The sequence below is a fragment of the Siniperca chuatsi genome, linkage group LG7 (genome assembly GCF_020085105.1).
Source record: "Siniperca chuatsi isolate FFG_IHB_CAS linkage group LG7, ASM2008510v1, whole genome shotgun sequence".
NCBI lineage: Eukaryota > Metazoa > Chordata > Actinopteri > Centrarchiformes > Sinipercidae > Siniperca > Siniperca chuatsi.
Window position 1 is genome coordinate 26272410 of NC_058048.1, and position 17831 is coordinate 26290240.

The following is a 17831-nucleotide window of genomic DNA, read 5'->3' on the forward strand; positions in this document are numbered from 1 at the left end:
TCATATTTATTTTCAGAAATACTTGTTTGTTGAATAATTTCAACTGGCTTAATGCTAACTGCTGTCTGCTGTGTTTAGTAAAATTAATTTTTCTTTACTTGATGCACACAACTCCGACCATTCTTCCTCTTAAACATCAGCTAAAATTGGAAAACTATGTTCCATAGCTGTTGTGCTTTACAGATGCGCTTGATTAACTGCATGCTTTGCATTTTTATATATTAGCTTGTCAGCCAAGCTTTTAAAAGTTGCTGTTTTGCATTTATGGTGTGCTTTTTAAATTACTCCTCTTTTCTCACCAAACTTGCAGAGATAACTCAATTACTATCACTCTTTTCCCCGGACAAATTGATTTTGATTTTCTGTGTAGTTATTCAAGGATATTAAACTATCATCTTCAATTCTATGCTCAAAGGAACCGGATGTTTAATTCTGATAATCCTTGGACACAGAGGGTAGATTTTTCTTAGATTTATTTCTTATCTCTGATAACATTCCACTTAAATTGAAGTTTGGGGCTGTTCTTTAGACGAATAGGGTATCAGGGAGGTTTTCAAAACACTATTTGTGAGAGACATGCATTGACTGCTGAGCGTCGAGTGTTACTAATGATGATTCTCTAGGGGCATAACACTATCTGCCAATTTTGAATGCGATGTGGCTGTAATTTTCCCCCTGATTGCACTCTGGTCATGACAAATATTCCAGATATTTAAATACCCAGCGAGTGCAGGGTGTGAGTGCTGGGGAAATATGCAGTGGTGGAGAGATTGCACAGTAGATTTAAATTATTAATGTGAAATTCTGTAAAAGATTCAATCTTTTCTATGTAATCCTTTCTCAGGTGGAAATAAGGTACAGTGATGCAATGGGGGGACAACAGGTATCTTCCCATTGCATTTCCTCCCCATTACACCCCCTCACAGTTCATCCTGAGATGCTGTTTAGGTAGATACAGGATAGCTGACATCTCTGCTTTGCATTGAGTTTGTCATAACTCCCTCTCTCTTTTACTCCATTGATCGTTACTAGGAACAAGAAGACAGACTAAAAGGAGAGACACCATTTGATCCAATCACTGACTTTCTCGTGCAGTCGTTTTTACTCTAAATAAATAAAATAAATAGCAGCAAAGTAGATTCTGTAGTTTTTACTCCTGAAAACATAGCTGGTGAAATGGAAGATTTGTCCATTATCTTTTGATTCCTGTCATCATTCACCTCTAATTCTAGTTTGTCTGTAATACAAACATCACTGCAGTCTGATTCCCATTCGTCCCTCTCTGTTTTGCCTTTCACAAAAAGACATGTTACTCCATAACCATGTTAACATCCATCTTTGGTCAGTTTATTCAAAACAAATAAACACAGAATAATCCATTTTTCAGTTCTATGACTAAATAAAATAAAAATAAATGTCAATCATAATCACCTTAAGGAAGAAAAGGGGCAGAGGAAATCAAACCTTGTTTGTTTTAATGTTGTTCTCTTACCTTGTTGTCTATTTTATTTTGTCTTTCAAACCCCTGTCAACATTTCCTTTTTAGTTATTACTGTAAATTACAGTGTATTTTCTACAGTTATGCATAGCCTTGTCTTGTCAGTGAGTGTCTATTCATAATTTTTCAGATTGTTATTGACCCAGTGCCTGTGAGTCTCCTTTCTAGAGCAGAAGACAACAATCTGAGAAAAAAAAAATTCAAATTGGCTAAACAGCGCTGAAAGCTTTCATAGTCATTTATTGATTACCCCATTAATGTCATCCACTTGGCTAGTTGCTCATCAAGTCAATCAGTCAGTCAATCATTGGACTTGTGTTTTTGCACAGTGGTCAGATTCTGGTTAAATGAAGGCCTCTCTGTCTTTACATGCACACTGATATTCCAGTATTAAACCTTTCCAGCATCTCCATGTATGTGCTCACAGGTTGTGTAAATACCTCCATGTACTGCACAGTAGCTGTGGTTACAGGCATAATCAATGATTCACACCGTGATCAGAACAATAAATTACTTCATAGTTTTAGTTTTTTGAAAGGTTGTGTGGACATGCATTCACCATAATAATAATAATTGTTTAAATGCACTCGTCATGCCCATTAACTCTGAGCACTGCAAAATGTCTGAGAAGTGCACGCAAAAGCAACAGAATCTAAAATAAGCCCATTGTAATTGAATAAAAGCATCTTTCTGTTGCACATGTAAACACTTAACTATTTTCTGAATCAAAATAATAGGTGTCATTATGTGCATGTAAACAAAGTCTGAAGTCCTTTTTCATATCTAACCTTTTTATTTATGGTCTTATATTCATTTCTGTTTAACTGTTATGGGTTTTCTGTGTAGCATTTCCATCTTTTTGTCAGCTTCTTTGTCACAATCTGACATTTTATTTACATGTTCCATGCTTTCACGTTTTTCTTTGCCGTCCTCTAACACCACTGCTCACAAACTCAAAATGCCCCCATGACCATAAGATCTTCAATCAATATCTTTTCTCATCTCTCTCTCCCTCTCTCTCTCTCTCTCTCTCTCTCTCTCTCTCAGTCAGTCTGTCCATCTGTCTTTCTCACTCTCTCATATTTTTGGCTGCCTCACTCCTCACACGCCTTTCACCTCTCTTGTCTCCAGAACTCTGGCCACAAGGACTGTGATGTCCAGTATGCGGAGCTGGATACTGCAGCTTTGGCCTCCTCTCCCAGCCCACGATGCTCTGCTCACACTGGCCCTGGGGATCTTGTCGAGTATGCAACCATCCAGCCTAGCTCACACTAGCGCATGCCATTATAGGCCTTTCCCCTCAGACTTTGGCCTCAAGGTACACAGACTGATGCACTCCTTCCCTCCGTTCATCCCCCTTTCACATGCACTGGCCTCCGTTTATATGCTCCACATGGTTCCCTTGTCTACCCTCTTCTTTAGTCTTGGCCGTCTTTTGATTTCCCCCTCGCTGCTCTGCAGAAAGTTTGATTGAGGCAGAAATATTTTCTATCTATTTATTATTTCTACACAGTATAGCACTTGTGGCGGAGGCGTACAGTACTTTGGCGCAACAGAGACAGAGAAAACCTAAATCTAGTCTGCACATTATTGCGGGTGATCATAAGATCAACCATTTACTGAAAGTGCTCTATTAATTTCAGAAAATGTCATATAAAATATGACTCACTGGCAAACAAAACAACGATTTTAAACTTTCTTTTGTAACACTTCATCCTTTTTTCGTCTTTCAGTCTTTGTATGCATGAGAAATCTGTAGAGATGGTGTCTGCCATGTAAACATTTAACATTCCCTAATGTCAGTAATATGGGAGATTTAGCTGCATGAGTCTTTTGCATGAACATCTTAGAGGAATGTTGAATCGCTTTCCTTGCATTTATAGTTAGAATATTTAGCTGTGCTTTAGGGTGTTTTTAATTTATGCTCATTCTTAACAACAATGACAGTGTAAAAATATTGAAGGTATCTCATGTAAAATATTTTTCTGAACAGTCCCAAACAAAATGTGTTTCTCAAGTGATTATACCACAGTTGACAACCCTGATTGGTAGTGGGGCAAAACAAGCTCTCATCTACAAGATGCTGCTCTAATGTCTCATCTGAACCCCACAGGAAAGAGCTGGAAGAAATCCTTCCATCACACACAAATACAGTCCTCTGCACCACTTGAAATCTTCATTATACACATACAGCAAAGTGGGATATAAGGGGGCACAAATCACCATGTTGCTAGACTGGTTAGGCTGGTTTCTATGGCAATTCCTAAGGCAGGTAATTCTCCAGGCAATTCAAGATGCTTTCTTGAGGCAATTGTTGAGACATGCGCACTGCAAAGTGTTTGTTATTGAAACACTGTAGCAGCAATTCTCTTCTCATTTGAGACAGTTTCATCCAGGGGAAGTAAATGTAGATGTAAAATACATTATTGAATATAAAGCCTTCAAAAACCAAATCTATAACTGGAATGAGCTGTTTGTATGTGACACACCATCATATACAGAACAGTGTCAGAGTGAACAGCTTTAACTGATGGACAGAAGAACACATCATTCCTATTTATCATGTTGAACTGCAGTTTTGGATTCACTATTGAGGTGATTCGCAGGTGTAACACCACCAGGCAGCAAGAATTTAAAGCTACATTAGGGATTCACTCGTTGGCAGCCCCAGATGGCAGCAGGAGATACTGTTTGAATTTTGACCAGCTAAGTAACTAGAAATCATGGAACGTGATGTCAGTAAACTGCAAACATGTTTATCAACCCAGCAACTCGGTGACAAAGCACCTGGTTTCCAGGAGACAATCTGTATTCTACTTAGTTTTAAGTACACCGCCTTATTGCAAGGGTGCACTGAATATATTGTGCAGCAAGGACACAATATCATAGATGTCTGTTTGTCAGTGAACTGTAGCATATCTTTTCACAAACCATTTTTATAAGTCAAACTGTACATCCAGCCTGATTATTGAGACAAATGCTAAAAAATTAGGACTGTCCTGATTTAATCGAGACAGTAATCTGCTCACTTTGAACGGAGAATGGGAATGTTTCACAAATATACAGGACAGAATTTCATCCAGAGGGGAAGAGAGGTTTGTTTCTGCTGCCTCCCCTTGGGATTTAGGCTGAAGAAATGAGCAGATTTTAATATTCTTGCATACAGTAACATAGCTTTAAAACAGAACCATGTGCATACAGTTCATATTAACATCCCAGATTCATCTTTGGTATTAAATCTTTGACAGCTGCATGTGGGAGAAAGCTCCACAAAGTCTTCCAAAAATATCCATAGTAAAACATAATTTATTCTGGCTTTGGGTCTTAAAAATCTTCATTACACTATCTTCATTTTTCTTGCAACAAGGGTAAAAGTGAACATCATCTTTAGTGGGGCAAAGAAGAGCCTCATTTCAAAATATTGTGATGTTTTTAGGACATCATTGAAACCCGTAAAAGTAAATTAGAACAAGAGATATTATCCACGTTTATTGGTAGTTTTTAAATCTTTTTAAGAACGTTAAACATTTTTGAGATTGAATAGTGATGAAATTGTGAAATAATTCTGCTTTTTAACAAGTGTGCAATGCAATAACTCATCTAATACTGTGGATATGTAAATCTACATTTAAAAACATTTCTATAATAAACATGTCTTTCAAGATTTGCTTACTGTAAATACATTTTCCCCCACACTGAGCACAGGGAATGTTTTAAATCTAATATGTGATCTGAAAACATGTTCAATCATCAGATTACACAATTCTGAGACGGAGCAGACAAATGAATGAATATTGATTCAATTCTTATGTCAGCTTTCACAAGGTGTTCAGTCAGCAGCTTTATAATTGATGGCATACTGTAGCAGCGGAAGAGTTTCAACATGAAAGTCCTCCTGGGAATCGCCTATTGACATTCCCTGTTTGTAATAAGGCATTAAGCCTTGTCTTGACTGGCTCCAGTCATGAGGTTACACCATTAAACTAAATCTTTGTTTGCTGAGCCAAAGACTGAACTACTACTTCATATCAAGAGTGACAAAATCCTGTTTTTTTTTTCTTTGAGAAGAATAAATGCTTTGACAGAGTTATTACATTATCACATATGAAAAACTTATTGGGGCCATATTTCTCCAAGGTTATGCTATCAACCCAACATAGCGGTGCTTAAAAATGACTTGAAGGTGAGCCAGATTCCATTTAGATTAACCCTCAGTTTTAAATGTATGCATTTGAGAACATTCTTCTTGTCGTCTTTGGATTTACATTTGTACAAAGTTGGAAAGAAATCCCAAAGCTTTTATTCCAGTGAGAAAGGGGAAGTCTGACCTGACAGAAAGTGAAACAGTGGCACAACTGACTTCGAATCAGCTTTGTAAAAGGTTGCTGAACTTTGATGTTAATTAATTAATTGACATTTTGACCTGATTTTTTTGAGCACCTTGGCCCCTTACAATTTAGCAACATAGTAGAAAAGCCACAGGCACTGTTGTGTTAATGATCAAACTACTTCTCCAGATCACACAAAGCGAAGCGCCTGTAGCCTTCTGTTGTTGCACTTGCTGTTATAATATAGTATATGTATATATGTAGAAACATTTTGAGTCTGCTGTCTTTTCTGTTCTGAGCTGACTGGATGTGCTGAAGCACATTTTGTCTCATGGTTGATTCTTGATGTTTGCAGACTGTTGTTTGGCAGAATAGACACCATGACTGAGGGCATTAGCTAGTGAAATGGTATCAAAGTGAAGTCAGCCATGTATTTTGTTTAGACATATCTTATATATATATATATATGAATTTTTTGAGATATGATGTGGCTTGTAGCTGACATTGAGCATCACATGAATAAATCAAACCAACAGGGTCAATGAGTCTAATTACTGTTCAACTAAAGAAGAAGAAGAAGAAGTTATGCACATTATTTAAGAAAAATAGATCAATGGTGATTTATGGCGCCATATGCAGCAGTCTCAGAAGCAAAGCATGTGGATTTTTCATGTACAACGGCTTCCTAAGAACAGTGCAAAAAAAGCAAAACACATTTACTCAGCTACAAAACATGGATACCATGACACAATCTGAGTTCATGGTAACATCCTGTAAAGGGAAAGCAATTTTTTTCAAAACATTTTTGCTCCAGATGTTACTGAACATCTCTGTGTAAGCAGATGTTGCATCTGTTTCTGTCTAAAGTTAAACAACAGAAAAGAATTAGAGGGAGAGCTGTAGAGTTAATGGTCTATGTTGTCAATCAGCTTCTGCCGTCCCTTTTCAGTTTACATTCGGTTTCAGCGTTTGAGCCAGGCAGCGGCCACAAGTAAATGTAATGTAAGAGCCCTCTTGTAAGTCAAGGTTTCTCTGAACAGACAGCTTAATCACTCGTTTCTCTTTAGGAGTTTTGGTTCTTCACCTGTGGGCAGAGATGATTTCAAACAATCTTTAGTCCTGACATTAACTTAAACATAAGGGGAAAATTCAGAGGGACGGGACACTCGTCTCTTTGTTTCCCTGATTTTGTGATTTAGGCTGATAAGATGTTTATAATTTTACATAAAATTCCTGCCTAGTGCTGCTTTAATTCTTAACTACTTAACTAAAAATGTATGACCTTTTATGCTTTAAATTTCCCCTTTTAAAGTAAGTATATGTCTTCAGTTAGGCCATTATCCTAAATCATCAAAATCCTTGGCCCGTTGCCCAGAGTATGATCTTAAAACTATGGAAATGCTTAGAAACAGAAAAAGACATATTCAGCTTCTGCTGAAGATCAGCCTAAAGTGAAATAGACTACAGTCATAAAAAATGTATTGATAAACAAAAACTATAGGTCAAACTCCAGAAGTTACCAACTGGCACACAAGCGTGTGGATGCATCAAATTTTAATGAAATTTGTGAATAAAAACAGATTTTAAATTCTTTTTGTGTAAGAAGCCAAAAAATTCAAACAAGCTGAACTTTTCTAAAAGTTTGGAGTTACAGACAGTAATTCAAGGCTAAGGACGTGCTTGGAGACATTTAAAGCTTAAGTATAGCATTTGGAAAGGTCCGACTTTGATGCCCCAAGTGGTAGAATAACACTACGGCCAAAAGCAATGCAGAAATGGCTTTTAATCTGACATGAGGCTGTTATTTGTGAGTATTGTTTATTGTGAAAACTACTTGGTGAGCTGCTCTCAAATAAATGTTAACCTGAGTGTAGGTGTGCTGTCAGTGCAGAAGATATTTTGCTTACAGCAGGTATAGAAATATGTGATTTTGTGCAGCTCAGACTCACTGTGGTGCCTCCTGGAAATGTATTTGACCTTATCCACCTCTCTGATGGAAGGAACCCACCTGATAACCCTAAATACCACCCACGCACCCCATTATATCCACGCAGGTTTGACATATATATAGCAGTTACTCACCCTTAATAATGAATAAGGCATCTATCTATCTATCTATCTATCTATCTATCTATCTATCTATCTATCTATCTATCTATCTATCTATCTATCTATCTATCTATCTATCTATCTATCTATCTATCTATCTATCTATCTACTGTATTTATCACTTGCTTCTACAATACTAATTTCTGTCCAGTGAAAAAGCTTGTACAACCTTAGTGCACAATGCACTTTTTTAAAGGAATAGTTTGACATTTGATAGTTTGCACTGTCAAAAACTAATTCTGCCTACTAGCACCTTTAAAGATCATTTTAAAAAATAGGCAGGCACATAACATCCATAAAACCACAACATGTCATTTTTTATATTTCAGTTTTTGTACCTATTAAACAAAGGAGATATAATGTGTTAATTAGTGAGCTTTAAATTTCCTGATAGGCAGATTTTGTTACCCTTAGAAGAGCCAGGATAGCTGTTTCCAGTATTTGTGCTAAGCTAAGCTAACCGGCTGCTGGATCCAGTTTCATATACACCAGACAGATGCTCTTGGCAATAAAGGAAATAAGTGTATTTCCTAAAATGTCAAACTACTGCTTTGAATAACTAGTTTAGATTTTTAAAATGACCAAACTTTTTGAGAATAGCTTAGCTAAAGCATTTCTCACAGTTAGGGTTGACTATATTTTTCTTGACGCTCTGTCCCTAACGTGGAGTCAGACTTATCCGCAGCAGTTTGCTCAAGTTTCAGGTCTGAATCCCAAATGTCTTGAGACAAACCTAAAAGTTGGGAAAACTTCTCCTCAGACTGTTAGTTTTAATTTTGTTTGAAATCGCCCAAGTCTTCTCAGCAAGCAAAGAAATGAATAACCTGACAAAGTAGAACGTTGTCTTCAGCTGCTTGAGCGGTCCTTGATACTGACCTGAAGCAAATAAGCTTTTCAGACGCTTCTGTCAATGTCTCCAGCGTGTGTGTCATGAGAGGTTTACTTGCATGTCTTCTGCTGTGAAAACACCAATTCACCTTCACACAAGATCACAGCTCACCCTCTTGTCTTCTTGCGATCCACCATGCTTGTCTTACCATTCATCCCTCACCAAGTCATTTTAAATTAGAGCTGCTTCTTTTGGGTAATGTTTCAATGTTTTTATCACTCAAAGTACATGTTAATATCCCTGTTACTTTAAATGAAGATAGAACTTCAGTTGAGACAAAATAATTTGAGCTTCATTTATAAGTTACAACACACATGCTGGGCTTTTATAAGATGAACTTGAGTCTGTTTATGCCGTGCTTATTAAAAAGCCCTTGTTTTATTCCCATTGTTTTATTCCCATTGTTTTACTCCGTAAATATATACAGTATGTGTGCTATGACAATTTCATTGTGTAATGTAAATGTTCCCATTTTTATATTTTGTTTAACACATGCAACAATTTGTAAGCAGATTTAAGTCTGTTTGTGGTTTTGTTGCCCCACCAAAATGTTTTCAGAGTTGGGATCATCGTTTTCGTAGATGTAGAGATGCTTGAGGAATATTCGTAAGTTCCATTTTCACTCTTATCCTTTTTTTTTTGCATGTCTGTTACTCATTACTGTAATTTCATAATTCTGTTTCAAGCATAATCCTTTTCCTTTCGAAAAACATCAAACACATTCAAGGAATTCCTAAGAAATGCTGAGTTTAGAGCTGTTTAGGGCCTTATGGCCACCAGGGGGCACACAAACAAGCAAATTACTGTATAAAGTTCCATGTTTTTTTTGGTTTTGTTTCCTTATTATTATTATTTATTTTATTTTTTATTATTGTTATCTCTGCCTTTTTTCACACTTATTTGCTATTTCCATGAGAACGAAACTGTGCTGAAAAAGGTATTGGATGAACGGGGCTAATCCATTTTCTTTTAGCAATTTTAATTTGGGAAGGATGGGAGATTTAATTCTGGTTAATTTAGTTCCAAAAATTCTTTGGTGGACCCTACAACTATCTAGAAATAAACCATAGCGTCCCTTGTTCAGAGCAGTCATTGTGTTTTCGTCGACTATAATTTTTCCAAAAAGCCAAAAACTGAAATCAACACATAAAATAGTTTAGGGCTGAAGGCACTATATTCATGTTTGTGCAGAATAAGTTCAGTGTCCGTGTACTTCCACAATCGTATTTTTTTTTCTGTGCTGCATTTTGTGGTGATTTCATGGCCTGCAATGGTTGTGCTATAATATTACTTCTGTTGGACTGAGCCGGGAGCATTCTGGATAGCAGTGTCATGACAAATTTAATATTAAAATACAACTCTGGTGTTTGAAACTTGACTCTCCACCCACCCAAAACACGTGCATAATTTTAATTCAGTTAATTTCAGTTAAACAGAGAATTCATTAAGTCAAATCTCACCAGTACATGTCACCCACAAGTGGGATGTATGATTACCACTTCTCTCAGTGGATTAAATCTAACTATTTGAGTGTGATGTGCACTCACAAAGCACAACACAATTTTGCATTCCTCATCCAGTGCCAGTATCTTGTTAAAAACTTGCACAGCTAGCACCGAATGTTGCTAATAAATACATAAATTTCTGCACCTTTCTACAGACTTGTTGACTCAAACTCAGAACTCCAAGTTACAGCTGCATAACAAGTTTACACAGTGACATCAGCATGATGGGTGACATCCCGGGGACACAGCATACACAGCTCCATTAAAGATCTTAAAGCCATTATAGTAGCACTAGAAGCATTGTGTTTTGACACAGTCAGACAATGGATGCTTTCAACAACTTGATGTAACGCATACACAACAGAATAATGCAGTTGTTTTGGTTCAGTTTGATAGTGATAGGAATGATGATGATGATGTCATCAAGGTTTTTAAATCTGTCTCCTGTGAGTCCACCAACTTTATCGAAGTAAATGCTAAACTGCTTAGTGCCCCTTTAAATAGCCAGTGTTTTAGCATTGACAGTTGGCATCATGTAAGTGTAACCAAACTGAATGCAATAATTGTACTTTTTTTGTATGTTGTAACATCCAGATCCAGACTGAGACTTTGATTCATGATAACTGACACAAACCCCAAACCAAACACCTCCACTATTTTCTGCATCTGTATCCAACCCCTGACAACCGCAGAGCCACATTACCAAAACTCCAACTATCCTAAACCACTTTGCACTGTATCTGTATCTTTCTGATTCATGAAAATAGGGCCCTCAGTGTAAAACATTAGTGGCTAGTTATGCACATATGCCATATTTAATGTATTAAATAACAAATGTGCCATATTCGGCTGCGCAGCTGGTGCTGTAATGAATGGACTGCTCTTAAAATTTCCCTTTACTGTAAGCATTAAAGTATAAACGCATTTTTTACAAATTGACTAGTTAATACAGATGTTAAGATGTTAAGGACAGACAGAACAATATTATTTGAAGAACTCAAAGCAGTATAAAAAAGCATGAATGCAGTAGATATTAGTTAACCCAACCCATGGCATGGTTGCTCGGTGTAGAGGATCATATGCATGAATATGTATTAAAACTATGGTTAAACTTGAGTTTGTTGTTGTTATACTGTTAATAAGTAGGAAAATGCTAGTGTGACATTGCGAAATACTGTTTATAATGTCTGTTTAGTAAACCACTTAGTGTTCTGCTGTGCACTGTAATGTGCTGATGTGATGCCACTCCATTTCAGGTTCAGTCAACCTTCCTCAGATAAAGGAAACCCTGTGACCCTGCAGTATTGTCTTCTTCTTCTTTCTTCTTTTTTCTGTCTTCTCCTCGCAGGACTCTGGGAGGCGCCCAGAAGAGCTGTTGAACCCAGCTGAATACATGAGCTACCAGCGCGTCTGCAACATGGAACACTTCCCCGAGTCTCAGTCTGCTCCAACCTATCCTCCTGTTACTTTCCTGCCTCAGCACCCCTACACGCAGCACCCACCCAATGAGCCCATGTACTCCAACACCAGCTTCCCCGCCCCCGGCCCTCGGGCTCCATTCACGTTCCCCAAGGAGCAATCCGTGTGACATGCCACATAACTTTTAGATCTGCAAGAGGCAACATGATAGTGCCACAAACGCTTCATGGAAAACAAAGCTCTGCTGAACGGATGTGCATCTATTCCCACCTTGCTTCTGTTTATTCTATATGCTTAAAACACGTGTGGGCTTCCCCCTGACATGATGAAAATGTCTGTAATTTATGGCCCTGAATCCCCTGTGTATTGTGCACTGCTTGCTCCACTGAGGCTGTCACCTTGTGATGTTAGCGTAGCCAACACCAACTACCACTCCACCCTTCACCCCTCACGTGCCCACACATCCTGTTTGTTTTTGATCACTTCCTCACCTGTTAATATTTGGGGGGGTTTTGCCAGCCGTCTGAACTGTGTACAGAATATGCCATTGTATCACTCAAGATGTTATTTTTTTCTTCTTTTTTTACATTTCCCACAGTGGTAGTGACCTTTTAATAGCAACGTGCTTCTTTTGTTTTCTGTTTGTCTGTCGATCATATGCTTGCTTCTTTGAAAGTCATATACTGTACTGTATGTGTGATCGAGTGTGTTCTGGTGAAAAAAAAATGCCATTTGATGTAAAACTAATTATCAATCTATAATGACATGGACTACCCCTTTAATGACAGTTAATGACAGGGTTGTTATGTGAAGATGTGAATTGGCAGTCTCTCAACTGAATCCTTCATTACTTTTCATAATGGCTTTGCTGTTATGGAGTTTGACTGGATATTTCGGACTATTAGAAGCGAATGTTATCCTCATTAGCTACAAAGAAAAACAAAGGGCTTGAGATCCAGCAGTATCTACTTTCTTCTATTTCTCCATGTATTATGATCCATCCATCCAGGTCATTATTATTATTATTATTATTATTATTATTATTATTATTATTATTATTATTATTATTATTATATACCAGCCAAAGACATGTAGTTTCATTCTGTTTTTGTCCATTTGCTTTCATGCCAGCGTTTACATAAAAACTACCTTGTTTGATGGAAAATAAACATAGTGATTGGCAATGTGCTACACATTTCCAGTTTACATTATCGCTTGCCATATGCTGTGTTTTCCATATCTGTATGTGAAAACTTGAGTTCCTCATGGAGGTTGGTTAGAGGCTCATTACATTGCGGGTCCTTTGTGTTTGTGCAGAGTTATCAACCAATAGGAGTTGTTCTTTATGCAGGTGCAATAGGTGAAGACAATCACATACCTGGGTTGTCCTGGGAAAAAACTGTTAAAATAGTTTTTAAGTTGCTCTACTCATACTTAAAGTGAAAGACTTTTTCAAGGACAGCCCACACATTTAACATATTTAAATATTTTTTTTGAATATGATTTGTACTAAAATAGCCTAAAAAGTTTCAAATCAGTCTAAGAAACACTGAAGAGAAAAGCTTGCTACTGTATTTTTTTAAGAGAATGCTTAGTTATATACGATAGCACTCCATTTATTTTCAGAGTCTATTTTACACTGTGACTGTTCATTTCAGACCATACATAAGCTAATGTGCTTGACGAGCCAATTTCAGGATACTGCCTCCTACACACAAGCCCTCTAGACACAGCAAATTTGCATAAACTGAAAGTTCACATTTTTTGCCATGTCAGATGTATGTTTGGGAAAAAAAAATTAAGACAAGAAATATGTGTTTGTGCTCAATGTGAAAAAAAAAAATCCTTGAGGTGTTGAAGGTAATTTAGTGTTTACTCTTAATGGTGGTGGTTAATGAGATAGAGTAAAACTTGTGAGACTTTCTCCTGTGCTCACCTTGTTGTCTTGCAATGGCTCGATATGTGTGATAGCATTTAGTTTAAGCAGTGGTCTCTGATCCGAACCGCTAAAGGAGTTTAATATTGCTGTAGCTGCTGTGTGAAAAAACACTGACACACTATTTTGTCTTTTTGTGACACATTTACTATTCATGAGATCCTTCCTTTTCATTATTTAATTATTATTATTGTTATTATTATTATGTGTAAGTGCTACTACTTGCTGCAAAGTATGCTAAAAATGGCATTTACATATATTCATTTCACTGTCGAGTCCTTATGTTTTCAGTCACATTAATTATTTCGAATGTCCTGAAGATAATTGCCATGTTTGTTCTCACCCTCGACCTTGTTGTTTTGTAAGACTGTAACATTTAGTTTTTATTTTTTTAAACATATACATATATAGGCCTACAGCACATTTCTTTTTACATTTATTGTACATTTGTGGAAGGATAATACCTGAATTAAATATTAGAGTCATGAGCTCTTTTTGTTGCCCAGGTTGAAATAATGAAACGATGTGAAACAATATAACCAGTTTTTTTATTTGCAGTTATGTTTGATGTAAATATTAACAATGTATCTGATGTGTGAAAAAAACATGCCATGCAGTTTAACATTAAACTTCACAAACTACCCATGTTATAGTTGTTGTTATTCTATTGTCACTATTGTCAACACATTTATGCATGTCTCATTGACACTGAATTAATTGATTTCTTTTTTCTGATTTCTTTACTTTGTTTTCCAGTTTATGCTTTTATCAGAGCTTTTCCTTCAAAACAGTTCCCTGCTGCTGGAAATGAGGTGGATGAGAGCAGAGTTAGTGGCTGGAAAAGAAAAACAATGAGCAACAATAGGCTAAAAACCTCAGTAGCGCTAAGGTGAAGTTTACTTTAACACCATAAAAGATGCACCTGCTAGAGTTAGCTATCGCCACATTCGCTATATTACAAATATACAAGCTACTGCGTATTTTTGTTAGCTTGCTAACTCATTACACATCAGCACTGAAAATAAGTTCTCAGACAAAATTTGCACTAAAACACTCCTACCTAGTCCACACTTTTTCAAATCATTACTCTACCAGTGTAATCAGCTTTGCCCAGTTGTTGTTGTCCAAAGGAGAGCATGTCGCCTACAGCAAACCCCCAGGAATAGAGCTGCATGTCGAAATCTTCATGCCCAGAAAGACTATTTACCAAACATCCATTACAAAAGTTAAAGTTAAACATTTCCTGAGTAAGAGACATATTAAAAATAAACTGAACTAAATATTCTTAATTAGAACAATTTGATCCTTCTAGCAAAAATCATTTTAGATTCAGACATTTTCACACAAGCTGATTTCTAAAAAGAGTTTTTCTAAAACTCTCTGCTGCTTCTTGCCTTTGGTACCCATAATGCATGGGTATTAGTGTTTGATTCCCTGCACACATGAATGGCACCAGAATAATATATATGGTTCTTAACAATTCAAACTGTGAAAAAAATCAATGTAATATTTGAATGTGTGTGACGCTCAGGAAATTGTGCTTGATAGTTTTACAGCCATTTCGGAAGTGTGTAAGGCAAAAGGGCTTTTTGAGGGTGTCACATTATCTCCAGACTGTGGCCACATTACTAAAATCCCAGCCCAGAGTTGTATCTGAGCTGTGTAGGGGGAATGGGTAGACTCTTGGCCTACCCAAGTCTGCAAATCAGTAAACTGAACAGGCTACTTTGTTCTAATGTATATGGTTGCTTGTCTATAGGCAGCATGCCACTTAGTGTCCATGTTATTATGACTAAGTATTGTGTATTGTGTTTAAGGAAGTAATTTGGCCTTAATATGCTACAGTTATTTACTGTAGCCCATCTCCCGCCCCTACAGGTTCACTCTGAAGAGCCTGTTTAGTGTGCTCAATAAATGCACATTTGAATGCAAACAGTACATTTATTTGTGTAGCAATGTGTTATATGTACTGTAAACAGAAAATTCACCTTTGATCTTTCATGTAAAGTCATATACAGCGAACAGAAATTTTGCCCCAAAATGACACTTACTTTCCACCTCCGTGCTGAAAATAACTCTTCTCTCGGATTCAGGAATGGGGAGTATGGTGGAAGGATCTCGATTGTTATCCTTTCATGCGCATCATACCATTCCTTAACAATGCTGGCTCAATGGAAGCTGACATTATCCCACACAATGACATAAATTAGCAAATCTGGCCTAACTAAACCTCTTTCGTGTTCTGGTGTTAGGCCTCTGTAAAGTGTATATAGGAAGGCCAGGAGAAGTTGGGTGTTCCAGGGCCCAATGTGTGGAATATGCGTGCTCACACTACTCTCAGAAATGGCAGCACACATTGTAATGTTGCCCCCACGTTGGCCTGGTGTGCTAATTGTGGCTTGGTGTCCAATGACATTGCGGCCACGTCTCCTGCATTTGGCCACATTAATCCCAGCCTCGTCTGCAAAAACAAGAACGTGTGTATTTTATTGTCCTTCCAGGTCCATTATTCTCTATATAGTAAACAGAAAAAAATATATAAAGTTAGTTTTCTAGAATCAGACAGTTTAGTAAAGTAGAAACGTTTTCTGTTCATACCGTATGGGTATCTACAACTTCAAGAAGTACATACAGGCATCACTGCACTACAGTAAAGTCCCGAAGGAATGTTTGCACAATTGATGACACAGTGGACCTGTTTACATTAGGCTGTACTGTCCGACCAGCCTCTTCCATTGTAAGACCATGCATTCTTACACCTCCTCTTCCACGAGCATGTAGCTGCTGTTCAAGGTGTTCCTCCATGTTCAGAAATGGTAGTGTTTGTGTTGTGGGCAAGCGCCATGTCACGGTTTTGGGTTTGTGTTCAGTCATTTCCTGTTTTATTTTGAAATAGTCTCCTTCCCTCATGTGTCTTTTAGTGTTGCTTCCTGTCTTTGATTGCTTTGATTGTTTTCACCTGTGTCTTGATCAGTTTCACCTGCGTCTCGTTGTCTCCCCTGGCTGTGTGTATTTAAGGCTGTGTCTGCGTTTGTTCTGTGTCAGATCGTCTTTGTACCATTTGTTGAGTGGCTCAGCCCTTTCCCTGTGTTTCTTGTGTTTTGTGGAAAAAAAATTAGACCAATACAAGTTAGGTGGTTTGTTCCATGTGTTGTTCATCACTGGGTACAATGTGGACCAAAGTGTGCAGGACTGAACCAAAACAACAAAAGGACTGCCTCCTGCCACTACTCTCTCGGTGAACAAACACATCAGGATGGTGTGCAGCATTACCTGTTGCTGCAGTTGAAGTTATCACAAATGTGAAATAATTGAGACAAGAACCATGATTATTCATGAATTGTCATTGGTGTGATGATTTAAACAATATACGTTGGTTGCCCATTCCCTCTGGAAGGACATATAGAAGCATTTTCTGATCTGACACCCCGATCAGCAGGACTTCCAAAACTGTTACAAATCACTGTTGAACAATAAGTCTGTTTTATGATGTAACAGCGCTATGGTTAAGGTTATGATTTGGTTAGGTTTAGGCGAAAAAATTACGGGAGTAGGAGGTGGAAAAGATCATGGTTTGGGTTAAAATGACCACTTGGTTAAGGTTAGGGGACCTTTTTCGTCATGGTTACAATAATAAACACGTGGTTAAGGTTAGGGAACAATCCTGGTCATGGTTTAAAAAAAACATCAACTGTCAGTTTGAAATGGGAAACGAACAGCAGTCTCCCATGTTAAAGTCTGACATTTTGTTGACCCAACCATGCAAAACATGAAAGCTACTTATTGTTTTTTCATAGAGTCAATGCAGAATTTAAAGACAACCACTGATGAGGATGAAATATCGTCACCGCCAATGGACACCCGAGACAAACACTTTTGTTTCAGGTTTGTTACCATTTTTACAAATAGTAATATAAAAGCTAAAGAGCTTCACAACAACAAAAAACTCCTGAATGGTACTTGAAAGTCTATAGTTAAATGAGATTTTCTGTTAAGTGCATGGCAAAGAATAAAAGGCCCTGGTTTTTGTTTGTTGAATCAAGTTTCATTTTAAATGCACTCTGGGCTGAAATTAAAGTTGACTCTTCTGAAAATTTCAAACTGCACAGAAAACATTTCGCTATACCTTTCTTTGATTAAATTCTTG

The 17831-nt window shown here is 37.3% G+C and overlaps 1 protein-coding gene across 4 annotated transcripts in view; it reads left to right on the top strand.

The window, feature by feature from the left end:
* The window catches only part of nectin1b (nectin cell adhesion molecule 1b), a 142540-nt gene extending 128211 nt beyond the window's left edge, over window positions 1–14329 (top strand). For 2 of the 4 annotated variants that reach the window (XM_044201469.1, XM_044201470.1), the window contains one exon: window positions 11678–14329. In XM_044201469.1, the coding sequence (XP_044057404.1) occupies window positions 11678–11917 (240 nt within the window). In that variant the 3' untranslated portion in view covers window positions 11918–14329. Of the gene's footprint in view, window positions 1–2629; window positions 2817–11677 lie in introns of all 4 variants that reach the window. The other 2 variants (XM_044201472.1, XM_044201471.1) reach the window with 2 other exon arrangements.
* The last annotated feature ends 3502 nt before the right edge of the window (window positions 14330–17831 follow it).